The 17868-nt window shown below is 40.6% G+C and overlaps 1 protein-coding gene across 1 annotated transcript in view; it reads left to right on the top strand.

Annotated features, from left to right (window-relative positions):
• adgrv1 (adhesion G protein-coupled receptor V1) overlaps positions 1-17868 on the top strand; it is a gene marked incomplete at both ends in the record, with an annotated part of 86688 nt that overhangs the window by 29042 nt on the left and 39778 nt on the right. Inside the window, 36 exons of the mRNA XM_079251684.1 lie at positions 1090-1212; positions 1953-2175; positions 2268-2472; positions 2596-2742; positions 2859-3114; positions 3578-3780; positions 3873-4049; positions 4246-4428; positions 4548-4727; positions 4830-4994; positions 5135-5255; positions 5367-5490; positions 5608-5746; positions 5842-6027; positions 6147-6382; positions 6608-6756; positions 6920-7118; positions 7206-7416; positions 7508-7747; positions 7860-8009; positions 8131-8351; positions 8709-8988; positions 9081-9224; positions 9916-10087; positions 10275-10416; positions 10515-11083; positions 11187-11450; positions 12741-12858; positions 13001-13172; positions 13332-13574; positions 14861-15268; positions 15455-15627; positions 15767-16013; positions 16185-16324; positions 17118-17278; positions 17448-17548. Of these exons, the coding sequence (XP_079107810.1) occupies positions 1090-1212; positions 1953-2175; positions 2268-2472; positions 2596-2742; positions 2859-3114; positions 3578-3780; positions 3873-4049; positions 4246-4428; positions 4548-4727; positions 4830-4994; positions 5135-5255; positions 5367-5490; positions 5608-5746; positions 5842-6027; positions 6147-6382; positions 6608-6756; positions 6920-7118; positions 7206-7416; positions 7508-7747; positions 7860-8009; positions 8131-8351; positions 8709-8988; positions 9081-9224; positions 9916-10087; positions 10275-10416; positions 10515-11083; positions 11187-11450; positions 12741-12858; positions 13001-13172; positions 13332-13574; positions 14861-15268; positions 15455-15627; positions 15767-16013; positions 16185-16324; positions 17118-17278; positions 17448-17548 (7172 nt within the window). The remainder of the gene's footprint in view (positions 1-1089; positions 1213-1952; positions 2176-2267; positions 2473-2595; positions 2743-2858; positions 3115-3577; positions 3781-3872; positions 4050-4245; positions 4429-4547; positions 4728-4829; positions 4995-5134; positions 5256-5366; positions 5491-5607; positions 5747-5841; positions 6028-6146; positions 6383-6607; positions 6757-6919; positions 7119-7205; positions 7417-7507; positions 7748-7859; positions 8010-8130; positions 8352-8708; positions 8989-9080; positions 9225-9915; positions 10088-10274; positions 10417-10514; positions 11084-11186; positions 11451-12740; positions 12859-13000; positions 13173-13331; positions 13575-14860; positions 15269-15454; positions 15628-15766; positions 16014-16184; positions 16325-17117; positions 17279-17447; positions 17549-17868) is intronic.

Raw genomic sequence — 17868 nt, 5'->3', positions numbered from 1 at the left:
CATCATTTATGAACATTGTTAAATCTGTTTTAAAATTGCAACTACTGCCAGTCCCTGTACATGTTAGCTGATGTGTTAAGCAAAATTAATATATATTTAGAAATTAAAAAGCATGCTGCAACTTAGAACCTCCCTTAAATCAGTATGTTGAAGAATATTGTATGAACCGATTTTGAGGGAAAACACACTTACAAATGCGCTATTTGGGCTTTTGGAGTAGTTTCTGTTAGAATTTTACTTCTGCATCTAAAACCGTAAGACAGGAAGTGACTTAGGAAAGAAGAGCTGGTGTTATGCTGTGACTGTGCTTCTTACTGTTTTCATGGCAGGGGGGCTTTTTTTTGGCACACCGGCTCCCCTTTCCTACGCCACTTCCTGTCTTACAGTTTTAGATGCAGTAGTAAGATTCTAACAGAAACTACTCTAAAAGGCCAAATAGTGTATTTATAGATCTGTTTTTATTCCAACAAAATTTTAATACTGATTTAAGGAGGTTCTAACCTGCAACCTGCTCTTTAAGACTGACCATTTTCATTTTGTGAAAAGATTGTATATTTATGCATGGCCTGGAATGGTTGTTAAGTGCATTTAGTCTGCAGTACTCAAACGATGGTTGTGTTTTTGCAATAATTAGATGTCTTTTTTTTTCTATGTAGCCATGTTTTCAGCGTTCTTTTTAGTAGATTATGTGGTGGTTACATGCTGGTTGGGATAGTACAAACAAAACAGATGATAGTTTAGAACACAAACAGAAACTATTTGTTGCACAAGAAAACTTGCAGTGCAAAAAAAATTCACATCATAGATCAGCTCACATTTATGCGCTTTGTATATTTGTGAAGAGATATAATCCTTTTCTGTCTGCACCAGTGGTGAGTTTTCAGTTCAAACTTGTTGTGGGTTTATGGGAAAGGCCTCAGTGTGGGGCAAAGCACAGCCACAAAAAAACACAGAGGTTGTAATTTGTCACTCTTGGGTGTGTCGGACAAGTGGTTGCATAAACATGCTATTTGTAGCGTGAAGAAACTTAAATCTGTAAGTTTTTGTTTTTTTGTTTTTTTTAAAATATGTGACCGCCTTTTTCTCCAGGTCTTTCTCCATCTTGTGAGGTGTTTCTATGGGGTTTAGGAGGAGCTTCACCACAACTTTCCCAGTCTATTCCTCACCCTGACCTCACCTCCATTCACTCCTTCACTGCTCCGTCTGCAATCAGTAAGCATAAATTTCATTTGAATAAAAGGAGAAGTCAAGCGCCAAGTAAGATAATTTCTTCTAAGGTTGAAATTAGTATATGAAAAACTGTGAAATATTGCAATCCTGGATATAGGCATCATGTATCTTTATGCCTTTCAAAATAATGTCCAGATTTTTACCTCACAGGTTTCACTTCTTGATTCATAAAATATAAAGAACCCCCCCCCCCCAACAAAACAATGTTAACAATACATAAACACAGTATATTTATAAAAAAAAAAACAAAAAAAACATGCATTCATGAAAAATAATCAGTCTTTATCAAGTTAATTGAGCAATAGAGTACAGAATTATTTTATTTACTTATATTCAGCCACATGTACCGAAACTGAATGAATGGCTTTTAATTTCTGAACAGGACAGCAGTCATAAACATACAACCAAAGCAACCAAAGAATTTCTCTTCAGGCAGATGATTAAACTCAAGAATTGAGTTTAATCATCTGATTTCAAATTTTATAAAAGAGAAAAATGAGAAAAGACTGCAGGAAGTGAAGACCTGATAGACTTTTACATGAAATATCTGTTATTTATACTGAATTAACTCAGGCACAGAGTAGAACTCTTGACCATAAGCTCAAGTGTCAAAACTGTTTCTTTTGACATTTTATGTGGTTGTGTTTGTCATTTGTACTATTTTAAAAAAATCAGTTTTCCAAAAACCCTAATGTCATTGGGTTTTTTTTTTATTCTCGTAGCTTATGTGCTATTAGCTGGAAGAAATGGTTCATCGCTCTACTCCTGGAGGTCTGATGTCAACCTGTTCACCATGATCCTGAGAGCTCCTCAAGCCACTAGCTTTCTCTCTTTCATGGTTCCATCCCTCAACACCACAAAGATCCTCTTGGCTTCTTCTGAGGAGAATAGCTCCACTGTTTATGAGTTCACATCTGTCTCCAATCAGTCAGATTTCATACCCAGGTAGGTGACTTCTAATATTAGGGATAAACCGACTCATAAAAGAAAATCATTTTAATGAGCCCGTTGTGCTTCCTTTACTTTCTCACATTCAGTTTTGGGGAGTTGAACTTTGCTCCAGGTGACAGTGAGCTGGAGATAGCAGTGAACATCATAGATGATGACATCCCTGAGGTGGAGGAGTTATTCCAGGTGAAGCTGAAGAATCCAAAAGGTGGTGCTGAGATCGGATTTGGTGGTCAAGTGACAGTTATCATCTCAACCAACGATGATGCTTATGGAGTCATTGGATTTGCTCTGGTGAGCAGACAAATCTTGTGTGAAATAGTCATTATGTTAGTCATTGGGACTTACCACATGTTGTTCATTTAAAGGTATTGCTAAGCACTGGGCTAAGATGTAGTAATCTGATTATGTTCATAGAATTCCCTAAATATGGAGGTTGAGGAGTTGGAACAAAACAATCAGATTTCTTTCACTTTGGAGAGGAAAAGAGGGAGCTTCGGTAGACTGACTGTTCACTGGGCTGCTAATGGTAGTTTGGCTGACATTTACCCCACATCAGGAGTGGTAAGTAGCCGCTAAGACACATCGCAATATGCTTTGACAACATCTCACCAGTGGTGGAAATGAATTATAACATAACAAATATGAGAACCAGTTTAAAAGAATCATTTTCATCACAGGTAACATTCTCTACGGGTCAAACGTTAGCCGTCATCTCAATGGCGGTGATAGCCGATGGTTTCCCAGAGCTACGTGAGAGTGTCACAATTAGCATCCTGGATGTTACTACTGTGGGCCTTCAAGACCTGAGACATGCTGCTATCATTGACAAGCAGCGATCTCAAGCTCTCCTCACCATCTTGCCAAATGGCTCTCCATATGGTGTGATTGGATGGCATCTGGACTCCCAGTTTACTTTAACAGATGAACCACCAAGTAAGAATCTTAATCAGAAAAATGAATGAATGGCAGATGCTGGTCAGTAAATGTGGATTGTTGCCACATTTCATTTCAGTAATTGCCGCTGTGGGTTCAGCTTAAGTTGTAGGTTGTTACTAAGGTTGTTAGTGCAGTTGCTAAGACCCATTTACAGTAATTAAACCTGGAGATTTCCTGTAGATGACTTCTTCAGATTTCCAGTAGGTGAAGCAATAAAGGATTTGTTTAAATCTCTTTATCAGTCTACCCAGGCGATAAAAGCTTAGATAGAGCTATGTATTCAGTTTCTTACATATTTTTACAAATGTACATACATTGAATTTGATCTTTTTGTTAACTATTGCACATTATTTCCCCTCGGGGATGAATAAAGTATCTTTGATTATTGTGGTTAGGGTTTTTTTAAAATGTTTTCATCATTGTATCCAGTTACCCCAATCCGGTTTTTCTTACCCTGCAGGGACTCCAGTCAATGTGACTCTTTCTGTTGTAAGGGAGCAGGGCTCCTCAGGTGAGGTGGCAATCCATTTCCAGACCAAGCAAGCCTTATACCAGCCACCACCCAATCAGGCCACAGCAGGAGAGGACTACTTAACCAGAGATGACACCATTATCATGATCAACGGTGCTACTGTTGCACTTGTCACAGTCACAATCTTACCGGTAAGAATGCGATTCTATTTAACTTAATTCATTTTACAGTCGTTTTAACTTCCCTCCACTGTACATGTGTGTGTGTGTGTGTTTTTTTAAAGGATGATATTCCAGAGCTAGCAGAGAGTTTCCTTGTAAATATCACTGGAGTAGAGCTAATCAGCGGGTCAGCTGGAGTTGGGCAGCCCAGTCTGAAGAGGCCCAGTATGGAAGTGGCAGAAATCACCATCAGAGAGAACGATGATCCCCGAGGCATTCTGCAGTTCAATGTTTCCGAAGTGAGCACAGTACATGCAGAAACGTCTTTAATGCTAATAATTGAAGCATAATTAATAAACTACTTTAGAAACCTGTTTGGTTTGAGAAAAGTCTTGAAAGCAATTAATAAATGATGAAGATATAATTATACTTTATGTCTTAAATCGCTTAAAATATATCGTATGACGGTAAGACTTTACTGAACACCCTGTCTAGGATATCCCTGGAAGTGTTTTGGCTTTTGAGCTATCACCACCAGACAACATCTTCTATCTGTCAGTGGTGCGACATGCCGGTACAACTGGAAGACTGGTTGTGTACTGGGACGCTGAGCCAATCACTGCTGATCTTAATGACTTCAGCCCCACATCAGGAAACCTCACTTTTCAAGATGGGCAGGTAAAGCATGGCTTATTGTTCTCAGCTAAAATGAAGCTGACTTAAATATATGGGACCATGCGATGAGGCTTCTCCACAAAGTGTGCATGAGTTAGTTTATGTTATTGCTCATCTTTTAGAGGGAAGCCAGAATTGCCATTGCCATTTTGGATGATGAACAAGTAGAGACTTTAGAGACCTTCAGAGTGAATTTGCTGCGTGTGATCGGTGGTGCTCGTCTTGGACAAGTGACCTCTGTAACTGTCAGTATTCCAGCCAACGATTCACCTCTTGGACGATTTGGTTTCAAGGAACTACAGGTCATTAAACAACCTAAAATAAAAACTCCAACATATACTGGAAGTGTTCACGTCACATGTCTCCATTGTCAAAAATTCTCATATTTTGTTTTCTCCTCCAAGATAACGATCAGTGAACCTGAGTTTGTGGATGATCCAGCTGCCGTGGCAACACTAACAGTGCTGCGTAGTGCAGGGGGGGAGGGCGCAGTGACACTTTCATGGCAACTGCAAGCCCAGGCTGCGAATGACCTTGCACCTGTCAACGGGACTCTTGTTTTCACGGAGGTACAGTAGCAAAGTCTGCCATTGTTATCCCAGCTGATGTGTTTTTTTTTTGTTTAGTCAGTTTAATGGCTGATCTGGAATGTCATAGTAATGGTTTTTTTTTTCTTATTGAGGGCTACATTTCTTTTTACATTTTACAGACTGAGTCGGTTAAGTCATTTGTGATTAAAGCCCTCTCTGACAATGTACTGGAAGGAGATGAGCATTTCACCGTTCAGCTGTTTCCTGCTGACAGCGGTGCTGTTATCGACCCTTTAAATGGTTTGTAGTCATTAAATGACAGTGCTTCAAATGACTGAGAAAAGGTGAAGTACTTTCAGGATACAATAATCCTCCTTCTTTGTCACTTTTCCCCTAAACTATCATGTGCAGGTGTGGTCACCATAACAATCAGGGCAGACAAGGCTGCCTTAGGAATTATTGGAATAGCACAGTCATCTAGGAATATCCTCATTGGAGAACCTCAGGGAGATTATAACGGAAGCGCTGTGGTCAGGTAACATATGCATCATGAACAATTAGGACAATATACCAGATTCAAATGTTAGGAATTCAGTTTATTATTGACATACACAAAACTAAAAATTGTTTGCATTTCTGTGGTTCTCCTCAGCCTTGTACGAGGGCCAGGTGTGTTTGGAGAGGTGCAGGTTTACTGGAATATCACTCCAGCTGTGGCATCTGAGTTTGAACAAATCTCCGGGACCGTAACCATGAAAGATGGACAGTCTTTTGCCTCCATTACTCTGAAGGTACTGAAATGTTATGAAAATGAATTGAAAAATTGAGGTTTAATCTGCATAGCAGAGACAAACAGAACTGTCTCCGTCATGATGTATGATGTTAGGTCCTGGATGATGAAATCCCTGAAGAGCGCAGTGAGTACCAGCTTACTCTGACGTCTGCAACAACAGGACTGGAAATAAGTCCCATAGCTGGGCACGCAAGGATTTCCATGGCCGCTAGCGACAACCCTTTTGGGCTTTTCTCTTTCACCCATCTCGAAATTAGAACAACGGAGGAGGAGGGAATGGTGAGCTCATGAAAATGGCACAAATATTTACTTCCTTAAGCAAGAGGGAAATGATGAAATGAGGCATATACATGCAGTTGCCTACCCCACAGATGTGTCCTGTCCTTTCTTTTCCTCAGGTGAACGTGACAGTGAATCGCTCTTTTGGCAGTTTTGGCAGTGTGTGGGTGACCTATGAGACCTCAGAAAGCTCTGCAGTCAGTGGGATAGACTTTGTTCCAGCTTCCGGACGACTACTTTTCATTCAAGAGGAAACCTCAAAACAAATCACATTGTATATTCAGGATGACAACCTTCCAGAGGGGCCTGAAATGTTTTTCCTCAACATCACTAACGTAGAGCCAGTCAATCTGAGGTAAGGAAAAGATTCTGATGTGCAGTAGATAGTACGAGGCATTTTGGCAAAGATATTTGTGATAGCATCATCAGAAGGGATGTTGTATATTTCCAGCTAGATTGCAGGCTTCACAGGAGGATGAAAGGTTGTAGTCATCCACTATATAAACACTGCAGAAAACCACTGTATTGAGCTGAGTTGCTATCGGGTATTCTTTATCCTGTATCTCCCTCTTGTGTTTAGTGCTGTGGACTACACAGTGAGAGAGTCTGGGCTACAAATGGACCAGCCTCCAGTTGTAGGCAACATCTCTTCTGTTGTTGTGGTAATCCAACAGAATGACAATGCTGAAGGTATCCTGGAGTTTAGGCAGGACTATCTTAACTTTACAGGTAAGGATCTAAACAAAAGCAGTTTGTTTTTATCTTATGAAATGCTGAAATGAGTAAAAACACAGTTTTTTATACATTTTTTCATTACACTAATTGATACAAATGAAACATTCACTGTATGCACACCTTTTTTCTCTGTTTTTTCCTTCTTTGTCTTTTTAAGTTGAAGAGGACGTGGGTACTGTATTCATCCCAGTGGTGAGGAGGGTGGGCACTTATGGAATGGTCTCCTCCCAGTATTTTTCAAGAGGCTTGAGTGCAATCCCTGATGTTGACTACATCCTGCATAATGGCTCCGTGACGTTTGTCCACGGCCAGAATATCAGCTACATAAATGTCACGATTATCGATGACCTGGACAGGTTGGAGGCAGATTTGCATTGGTTACTATTGAAATATATTATTTTATTCTAGTTTTTAAAAAAAACAACTAAAACTCTGATCCCCAGTGAACATGCAGAGATGTTTGAGATCTTGCTGGTTGGAGGAGCAGTTGTGGGTCCGCAGCATGTTGCGAGGATAACCATTGGGAAGAGTGATTCTCCAAGTGGGGTGGTCCGTTTTGTGAATGAAAGTCTAATCACGGTGGCAAACCCCAACTCCTCACTTCTACTCAGCCTCGTTCTGGAGAGAGCAGGAGGCCTGCTGGGCAATGCAACGGTATGAAGAATCATCAGCAAAAGAAAGTCCCGTGATGCCATTCTGTGTCCGATCTTAGTGTGTCTTGATGACTTTTCTTTCCTTCTTATAGGTTGCTTGGGTCATTCTTGGTCCTAACACCAGAGAACTTCTTTCATCAATCAATACTGACATCAGAGGGCCTGTAAATGGATCCTTCTTCTTTAGGGATGGAGAGCAAAGCACAGGCACCATAGAGCTGCAGATTTTCCCCCATGGGGAAGTGGAGGTGGAGGAGACATTCATAATAGAGCTCAGCATTCTTTCTGGAGAAATGTATGTCGATCCTCTGGCTGGTTCCATAACACTGAAGGTACTTCCTTGTTTTATGACCCAGTTAGGACCTGTGGACTAAGACAATTACGATGTCAAACCACTTTTGCTGAAGGAAATGAGCTATTGCCAATTGTGCTTTTGTCTCTCAGATAGAGAAGTTTGGTGACCCAAATGGTATAGTCCAGTTCACTGATGATGCTCGTAGGGAACGTGTCCTCAATGAGTCCTCAGAAGCAGAGGGTCCACGCAATATCTCTCTGTCGATTACACGGCGAGAGGGTACCGTGGGCAACATCACGGTAAGATTATTTATTAAACGTATGTTATGTTTTTGTTGTTCCTGCTATGTGTTGCAGATGTGGAAGTGAATTATTTTTGGTTCTGGTTGAAATTGTAAAAACAACCAAACTTTCGCTGCAGGTCCACTGGCAGATACAAAGTGAGTCTGATATGATGGGCGACTTCCACACCTTAACTGGCTCAGTGATGATCCTGGAGGGTCAAAGGGAAGCAGAGATTGTTCTTAGCCTGATGCCTGACACAGTGCCAGAGCTGGAAGAGCTTTACATCGTTCAGCTAACAGCTGTGGAGGGCGGTGGCACGCTCAATGCGAGCCCAAATCTGATCAGAACCCACATCAGGTTTGTTATTTTAATTCTACACTGCAAAAATTGAAATCTAAGTAAGTTTAAAAATCTTAACTTGAGTATACATGTGCTTGTTTTTTTTAAAGGTAAGATAATTCTTAGTTTTTATGCCAGAGAATTCCTCTTGTTTTAAGAGTATTTTTACTTGTTTTGGGAAGTCTTGACAAGCCAATTTTTCTTGTTCTGTTGGCAGATAATTTGTCTTATTTTAAGCAACATTTACCTAATTTTTGTATATTTTTTCTTGTTTTTTAAGGCTGAGTTTTTGCAGTGTATATAAAAAAGTAGTCTGACAAGTTAAAAAAAAACAAACTAAAAATTCTGAAGTTAATTTTCCTCTTCTTACACTAGGGTGCCTGCTAATGATGAGCCCCATGGTGTGTTTACCCTGAACCCAGTGCAACAGTCTATAGTGGTCGTGGGCTCAGGCTCTGACGTCTCGAGAGTTCTGGTGGTGAATGTGACTCGACTTGCTGGGCTGTATGGGAACGCCAGTGTGGGCTACAGGATCAGTGGAATGGCAGATGAGGAGATGGACATGAATGAAATGCTGGGAGGAAGAGCTGAAGGACGGCTGTTTATGAGAGAGGGTGAATCCTTTGGGACAATCACCATACCCATCAGCAGCCAGGTAAGAGAAGATGCTTCCTGATCCATATCTCATATTGTTTTGAAGCATTCGTGTGTGTGTTCGTGTCCTTCCCAACACTTTCCTTCTTGTAGGTGTTTTTGTCAGTTGGTGCAAGTTTCACAGCAGAGCTCACAGATGTCGGACTAGTCAGCGCTATCCAAGGCACTGAGCCTCGCCTTCTTCATGAGGCCAGTGTCGCTATGGTAGCAGTACCCGAGGAAGCTGCCAGCTCAGAGGTGAGATTTTTTTTTACTATTAACATTTTATCTAGATGTTTTTATAAAGGGCAAATTGTTCTTAGTAGATTGTCCCAGCTAAAGAATGCCAACTCATTATTGCAGATAATAAAGTCATAAAGCAGCTTTTCAGCTTTTCTCTATGTCTGCACCGACACACCTGACTCAAATAATGAGTCATTGTGCAGAACTCCATAGGATGTTGGATCCATTTAATTAGGGTCGGGTGTGTTGAAGCAAGGATATACTGAAAACCTGCAGGGCTGCATCCCTCATGGGACTGAGTTGAATAGCTCTGTCACAGAGCATGACGCTGCTGGTGATGCAATCACCTTGTCCCTTCCCAAGAATTTCTCTGAATCAAAAAGTTGTTAACATCAAAAGTTAAACACTTTTAAAAACTAGTTAAATTGGATGGATGTACATTCTTCATTATACGGTTCACAAACTTACGGGTAGTCAGAAAAAAATAAACCTCTAAAACTGAGATATTGCTGCATAATCAACCCCTCTCTTAACATTCATACCTACATTTCCTGTCACATTTCCATTTACATGTCAGATTCTATGTAACCACCATAAATAGACACACGCTCTCCTCAGCTAGTTACAAAATTCTCTGATGTGCACTATATGTGAGCAAACAATGCTAATCCATTATTAACTGACTTGTTTCATTTGTGTTGTGCAGGTTGGCTTCGCCTCACTGGCTCTGCAGGTTTCGAGTATAGAAAAGGGGACATGTGAGGCGAAGGTGATACGAACAGGGCTGTTTGGGGACATTAAGGTTCAGTGGAAAGCTGGATATCCTTCAGGACAGATTCCATCTGGCTTTCAAGCAGGGGCTATCATGCCCAATTCAGGTAAGACAGCCAGAGGTATTGAGATTTAAATAACAGAATAAGACACACCAGTCTAAGCATTTATCTTTCATCACATAGTATAAAAAGATTATTTTGTGTTTTTTTTTATTACACTTCCAATCTGGCTACTATGCTAAACACATTCAGGGAATATTTTCATTTAGTTGTGCTCTTTCTCTATACATAGGGTCACTGATCCTGGCCCATGGAGAGAAGACCAAAGTTATATCATTTACAGCTGTTGCTGATGCATTAGAGGTGGCGTCTTATGCGATCCACATCACAGCTGCCACTGCTAATACGGCTGCAAGGGGAGCCGTCAGGCTAAGGTAGTTTTTCAGCAGTAGTTACAGGTTGTGCTTTAGCAAGTAGCTTTAAATGTGACTGTACTTATATTAGCCTCTCGTTTATGTCCTGTCCTTCACAGGCCAGGTTTTACCGTTGCAGAAGTGGAGCCACTGGGGATCTACCAGTTTGCTCCTGATTCCCGCCAGCTCGTTATCGCGGAAGACATCCAAACCATCACACTTTATGTTCAGAGACTTTATGGTTCTCGTAGCAACACCACTCATCTTTCCTATACAACATTAGCTGGCACTGCATCAGCAGGGGAAGATTTTCTTTCTGTGTCAGACGGCCGTTTGATCTTTGACTCCCCTCACCAAAGCAACGCTTCTTTCCGTCTTTCAGTTCTTGACGACTCCCTTACAGAACCCGACGAGTTCTTTCAAGTCAACTTAACAAAAGTTCAGGTGCTTACTCCAGACTTATCCTGGGCACACACCTCTCCCCGCCTCAACCATCAGTACAGTGTGGCTACTGTCACCATCCTGGCAAACGATGCCACTGGTGGAATTCTGAGTATCGGACCCTCTCTTATCCAAGTACCAGAGGACCGAGATGAGGCAACGCAGCAGGACAGGAGGGTTGTTCTAAGGGTGCGCAGGTCTGACAGTGTTGCAGGGCTTGTAAGGGTTCGGGTCCAGGTGTATGCAGGTGTGTTCCTTTGTTTTGTGTTGTTTTCTTTTTGTTTGTTTTTTAACTGTACAAAATGATGTGCTGTTTAACTCAAGCTTGTATTATTTGTTGTTTAACTTAGATGGAAGCACAACATCTCCTCCATTCGCTCTGGAACCTGACAGGACTCTCGCCACAGAAGAGCAAGACTTCCACTTGCAGTCCACCGTAGTGTCTTTGCAGGCTGGTGAGGACGAGTCAGAAGTTATCCTCATTATCCTGGATGACTCGGAGCCAGAAGGACAGGAAGTATTCTTTGTTTACCTCAGTGATCCAGAAGGTGGAGCTCAGATCACAGACAGTCCATACCAGGGCTTTGGAGCTTTTGTCAGGATCACTATTCTTGGTAAGAAGATTGAAAACAAATATTCCATTCATATTGGATGATGAAGTCAAATCAAATAAAATGTGATGCATATGTGATCTGCCATCAAATGACATTTGAATCCAGGCCTAAGCTTTCATTGATAATTGGGGTTATAGAGATATCACCTTTGTCTTGGCTGTAAGTACACTATACGGGTTACAGTTACTTATACCTCGCCTGAACTTTTAAACAGTTTTTCTCTTTAAGTGTTTCTGACTCAGCTTTAATTAGATGTTTAGTTACTGATGCTGCATTTAGGCCATGACCACATGAAGACAAGTTTAATTGTATCCACTCAAGATTTTTATTCTTTGGATGCTTTGTTTACATGGGAACAGTACTTTGGGAGCCTGAAAATGCTCATTTTTGAAACCCAAAGTAAATAAATGAGGATAATGAAAATAAAAATTACAATGAAACAATATTTAAAAATGTGTATTCTTGGTCAAAAATATAAAAAAAGCTACTCAGTAGGCCACACCTTGTGCATCCAAACAATTTTTGGCCATGTATTTGTGGATTAGTGGGATTAGTAAACCACTGCAGGCTTTACGCCTATAGTTACCTTAACTTCAGTTTGATCTGCTTCTTGGTCTTCAAGACAGTTATTTGGGAACCACTGGTCTTTGCTACATGATCGGTAGTGATGAATAACGAAAGACTAGAAAAAACAATTTTAGTTTAGTTTAATCAGTTTAATGTAATCGGACCAGAGAACCTTTTAAATCCTGTAAAACCTGGGGCCGTTTTGTGCATTTTGTTTTGTTTGATTCCCAGGTTAGCAGTTAATCCAGTAGGTTTTCTTACCCTGCAGTGCTACTTTGATGGTCTGATAGTAGTAGTTGGGTTTTCAACTACCTCCTGTGTCTATTGAATCCCAGTTTTTGTCCACTCAGTTTACAGTCTTCCCCACCTTTAAGACCCGAATCTAAAACACCCAGGTCAGTGGTTCTCAAAGTTTTTGAGCCACAAACGCCAAGATAATATGCATTCATGTCTGCAACCCCCACCCCATGCGACAACTTTCCATGTCTGGTTTCACTAATTCCACTGATTTGCACAACTACCATACTGGTTTCCAGCTTCCTTCTGGTGTAAGATGGTGCCTGTGTAGAAATCATTGCAATAGACTGAGCCTTTGACGACGCTTTTTGCCAATCAAGCTGCAATTAACACCAAAAATAACTTAAATAATTAATTTGTCATTTCTGTTTTAAACCAGTTTTTGTTTTGTTTTGTTTTTTTTCTTTGTACTTGATTCTTCTTCAGGGAGTGACATGCATAACGGCATTGTTGGGTTTAGTCTTAGTTCTCTGATGGGCCAAGTTCTGGATGAGGATTCAGACAACAGAACAGCTCTGCTGTACCTGCAGAGACAGGAAAACAGGTAAGTAAAGCATGCAGATTTTTTTTTTACACTTTGTCAACAATTAAGGTTATTACAAGACTGTCATAAAAAATGGTTACATTGCCACTTTCCACCATCATTCATGTTTACTGTTAGAATTTCCTTTTTTCTCTTGTCTCAGAGCCTTCGAGGATGTGCAGGTCTTCTGGAGAGCTACTTTTAGCAAAGAATCTCCAAGTCTTGTTAGTAACGGAGTCGACCTGAGCACACAGCTTGTGCAGACCTCAGGTACAGCAACCTGTAGGAGAGGAGAGATCATCTGTGCTCTCACTCTGGAGGTCTTGGATGATGAGGTAAGAAAGTGAAGAAGAGGCCTAGAACAAATACAGCTACGAATTTATTTAGTCTTTCTGACATTAAAATGTGTTCAACTAAATCATCAAAGGGAAATTTACAAAACTGAACAAATATGACAATTCTCTGTGCTTATTGCTTGTCTGGATTTTTTTTAGGAGCCGGAATATCAGACATGGTTCTTGGTGGAGATTTATCAAGTGGGTGCAGGAGCTGCCATTAATGACACCGCTCGTTTTGCCAACATCACCTTAGCAGAGAGCGACAGCCCACAAGGTGTTGTGTACTTCACTGTGGGCCATAGACTGCCCATCGCCACCCTGCTGACCACAAAGCTCAGTCTGCAGGTCCACAGACGTGCAAGCACAGCTTCAACCATGGCTCTACAGTTTCGCACAGTGGTAAGTGAGCCCAGTGAGAATTAAGTCATTCACTGCAACCATGCAACACAGGTGGCCCACACAAAGACACAAACTGAATTAGGGACAAATATGGTGAAAAATGTAGTGGACTTCTTGAAAGTTGTAGAAAAAATCATACAAGGGGACCAGTTTTTGTTTATTCACATTTGCCTTAGAGTTGTCACTTAGTTATTCCTCTAAATAGGAGGAATTATCATTTGCAGACATGTAATAAATCATAAAGATTTTATATTTGCTTCCTTTTTAATAATTTAAATCAAAATGTCCAAATAAGTTTTGCAAGGTTGGACCTCGCTGAACATATTTATGTCATGGCTTTTAATAAATCTCTCTTTTAAATATCTGATGTAAACAGACACTGTGAAAATATTGATGTTGCACCCAAACAGGACTACAACTTTGTGTCTGCAACGTAATTCTCCCAGTCTAGCCAGTATCATTTTAATTTTAGTGTTCAGAAGACAGTAAGACCCAAAAGCAACACACATACTCAGACACACACCATCTCACTGTGCAGGGAGGTGACGAAACGTGTTGCTCATAACTGTCCCACATTCCTGTGTGTGCAACAATAAATCATAGCAGAACAATTAATCGCTGACAAAAAGAACTAAAATGTTTCTGCTGGACAAGAATATGTTTCCTAAAATGTATTTCTCTCCAGTGTGTTTAGGTCGCAATAAAACCTGCATACAGTAGGATGCTTTCTTACAATAAAATTGATCACGTTTGACATTATTACAAAAAAATATACAATTTTTTTAACATGACACGATCCCAATTTTTTTATCTGGGTGACAGCTCTACACGTCCATACTTTGCCTTGTTCCATTTCTTTGAGAGAAAATAACTTTTTATGTTAACACTCAGATGATGAAGACATTGCCTCTCTTTTTGATTCTGGAGATGAAAGTAAGAAAGATTTCAGCTAAAATCAGAAACCTCACACAGACGCGTGGTTGGGTCATTTGCTTTCATCTCTGCCAGACAATAGGCTTTCTGTATTATGAAAGCATCGTCCTCATGTGGTTATGCTTTTACAACAAATATTACATAACAGTCAGCTTCACTCAGCCACTTGTGCTACCAGTAGAAAATGGACTGTGGAAGCAACTTTACAGTAAAAACACACCTTTGGGAAGTTTGATGTATAATTACTTAGTTTATTGTCATCCTATAAAATGTGAAACAATCATGACACTGCTTCTTTATCCTATTGCAACTTAGATCAGAATTTACCTCAAAATATTTCAATTTCTTTTTAGGAGCTTCCGAGGGAGGAGATGGTGGGTCCCTATGTGATCTGGCCTGCTAAGGAAGGAATGGACTTCCCTATACAGGAGGGCCAAGTAACCTTTGATGTTGGGCATCACACCACATCAATAGACATTTACCTGACACCCGACCTTGCCTCATCCTCACCTACACCGAAACGCTTCCAAGTTGAGCTCTACAATCCCACAGAAGGAGCCACTGTTCACGCTCAGTTCGGGCTAGCGAATGTAACTGTGGTGTCAAATGCAGCAAGTGAAGCTGTGTGGGTCCTACTGGACCAGCTGCATCAGCCCCTTGACCCCACCATATTGAATAAGGTGCTGCAAAGCCTTAAGAATAAGGTTGTTTCATCTCTTACTCGAGAGCAAATGACTGCTGTGCTTGAAGTTCTGGAAAAGGTAAGGGGGTTAAAGTTAAGACTTCATAATGTATCGGACTAAAATGCCCTAAAATGCCCTAAAATAACTTATCAAAGTCTACAAAAATGTTTTTGTAGACTTTGTAGCTTTATTTATTAGATGTACAATGGAGACTATGCTATGTTGTTTCTGAGTCTTTTCAACTTTTTCTTTCTCCTGATCAAGGTGCTTATAGAAGCAGACCGGACTCCCTTACAGGAGAGCAGTCGGAATTTGACCTATGACCTGTTATGTGCCTTGGCCAACCCAACCAGAGTTGACACTCGAGGCCTTAGCCACCTTGCTGGGGTGGCAGAGAGATTTGCTTTTTCCCTCCTTACACACAACCAGTGTGAGATGTAAGTACTGGTGTTAAAGATGAGTAAAACAAAATTCTGTGTGTGTTGCTGTATTCCATATATAAACACTACTCCGCAGTGTGTGTCACATGACTACATTTCATGTTTTTGTTGTTTGTTCTTTGTTTAATTTCTCCAGTATGGGTACTGCCCTGGAAACATGCCCTTATATGACCATCTCTGCCTTCCAATGGTATCCCACACAAATTAATGGACACAGATTCAGAGGTCGTAATACAGACTTCTTCCAGCTTCCTGATACATTGCTGCCAGTGCCAGCAGTCTCCACGACAGACTGTGGCAACCTAAGCAGGATTCAGCTGACTGAGTTCAGAACTGAGCACTGGTTTCTCATCAATGATACATTCACAGCTGTCAGTGGAAAGGTAGGGGCTGCTGTCATCATTTGATCACATTTGAACAGCATCTGTAGTTTCACAGTTATGAAGAAATGTTTTTGTTGAATCAGCAGGTGGCAGTATTGTCCTGACATAGACCAGTCATTCATTTTGATGGTACACAACTGAGCTCCCCTCTGCTGTTGCCTCTGTTCGTAGGTATTCTCAGCCAGCCTCCAGGGCAGGGGGTCGCGACCCCTAGAAGATGGCAATGAGGTGGTGTATCGTATCCACTCTCCTGGCCAGCAAGTTAAACCAGGAGAGTCTGTGTGCCTTCTGTGGAACCAGACCACTGCAAGGTAATGCTGCTAAGACACATTAAATAAGATGCATCTTAAAAAAAAAAAAACGACAGTGTTTCCTAAATATACCACTGGTTAGTTTTATTTAATTAGTATCTGAGTATATGCCCTATGAGTGTTTTGTTTACCCTTTATTACCTCCAAATATTCATCACTTATAGCTGTAGACTATTTCAAACTCATTTGTTATTCCCACATTTAACTGGAGGAATAGAAACAAATAGTTAGCTGAAGAGAAGTCAAGGTTTGGTCACTCTAAGACTGCTTTACCGAGAATTGAGATTTCTTTTACTCTTCTTTTTATATCTGCATATTTAGTCTCCTACAATCTGCATCCACACCCCAGGAATGTCCCCAGTGTTTTGTTGAGGACATTCCTGGGGTGTGGAGTGGGATTTGGCAGGAACACGCTGTTACAAGTTAGGAGTAGGCAGGTTTGGTTTGGCCAGAACAGCTACCTGAATGATGAATCCCAGAAAGAGATGAAAGGGGTGATACTGTTAGCCAAAAGAGGGAAGACTGTTGAAGCTTGTTAGTTAAACCAATGCAAATTAATAAAAAGGAAAACAAAAACAGGTTTTGTAAAAAAAACAAAAAAAAAAAACAAATGTGAAAACAAAAGTGTTTAAACATCAAATATGTTCTCAGATTTTCATCATAGCAGAGGACTGTGTTTTGATTTTATGCTGTGGGTTCACTTTGTCATTTGACTTCACTAGTTACTTTATATTGTACTCTGTTCCAGTGTCCTATTTTCTAATCTAATGCAGCCTTATTTCCTCTCCATTAGCTGGTCACCAGATGGTCAGTACTGCAGGGTTGTGAAAGAAAGTGGGAATTATGTGGAGTGTGCATGCTCCCACTTGTCTATTTACGCAGCTCACGCTGAGTTTGCCATGCTAGCATCTTACAACGAGGCCTTCTATGCTTCAGGATTTATCTGCATCTCAGGTACAAACAAACACCACATCTGCAGTGTTACTGATCTGCATCCATGTGCTGTTCTGTGTTGTAAAATCATATGTCTGACTGTTCTACCTGGTACATATGAGTTTAATTTTCTGTACTACTATATTGATTTTTAACATTCATTCTGTACTCTCCATTTGTGCTTCCTCAGGGTTTGCGTTGGCCATCATATCACATGTGCTCTGCTCCCGTTTCCCCATGTTTGCTGCCAAACTGCTCACCCACATGATGGTGGGGTGCCTTGGAACTCAGGTAATTCAGCTAGTTTGCAATAGGTTGTTTTGGTGAACATAGACATTTTCACCTCTTTGAATCTACCTACGTTCTCTCAGCAGCCTTTTATTTCTGTGCTCAGGGATACAGAAAATCCAGTCATCTAGATGTGTGTATGTGTATTACATTAAGATAGCTGTAATGTATAAATGTAAACCTTTACATTCAAATTCCAGTTAAAGGTAAAATAACAGACACTCAAACATGCATACCATTTAAACATGCACTCAGATTGCAAACACACACATGCTGCTAACTCTGACCACACGATATTTCACAGCTATCTTCTTGGAAATGTG

This window comes from Telmatherina bonti, assembly GCF_933228915.1.
Source record: "Telmatherina bonti genome assembly, chromosome: 13".
In the NCBI taxonomy this organism is placed as follows: Eukaryota; Metazoa; Chordata; class Actinopteri; order Atheriniformes; family Telmatherinidae; genus Telmatherina; species Telmatherina bonti.
Note: the sequence above shows the minus strand (reverse complement) of the source record. Positions and strands in the feature narration are given on the sequence as shown.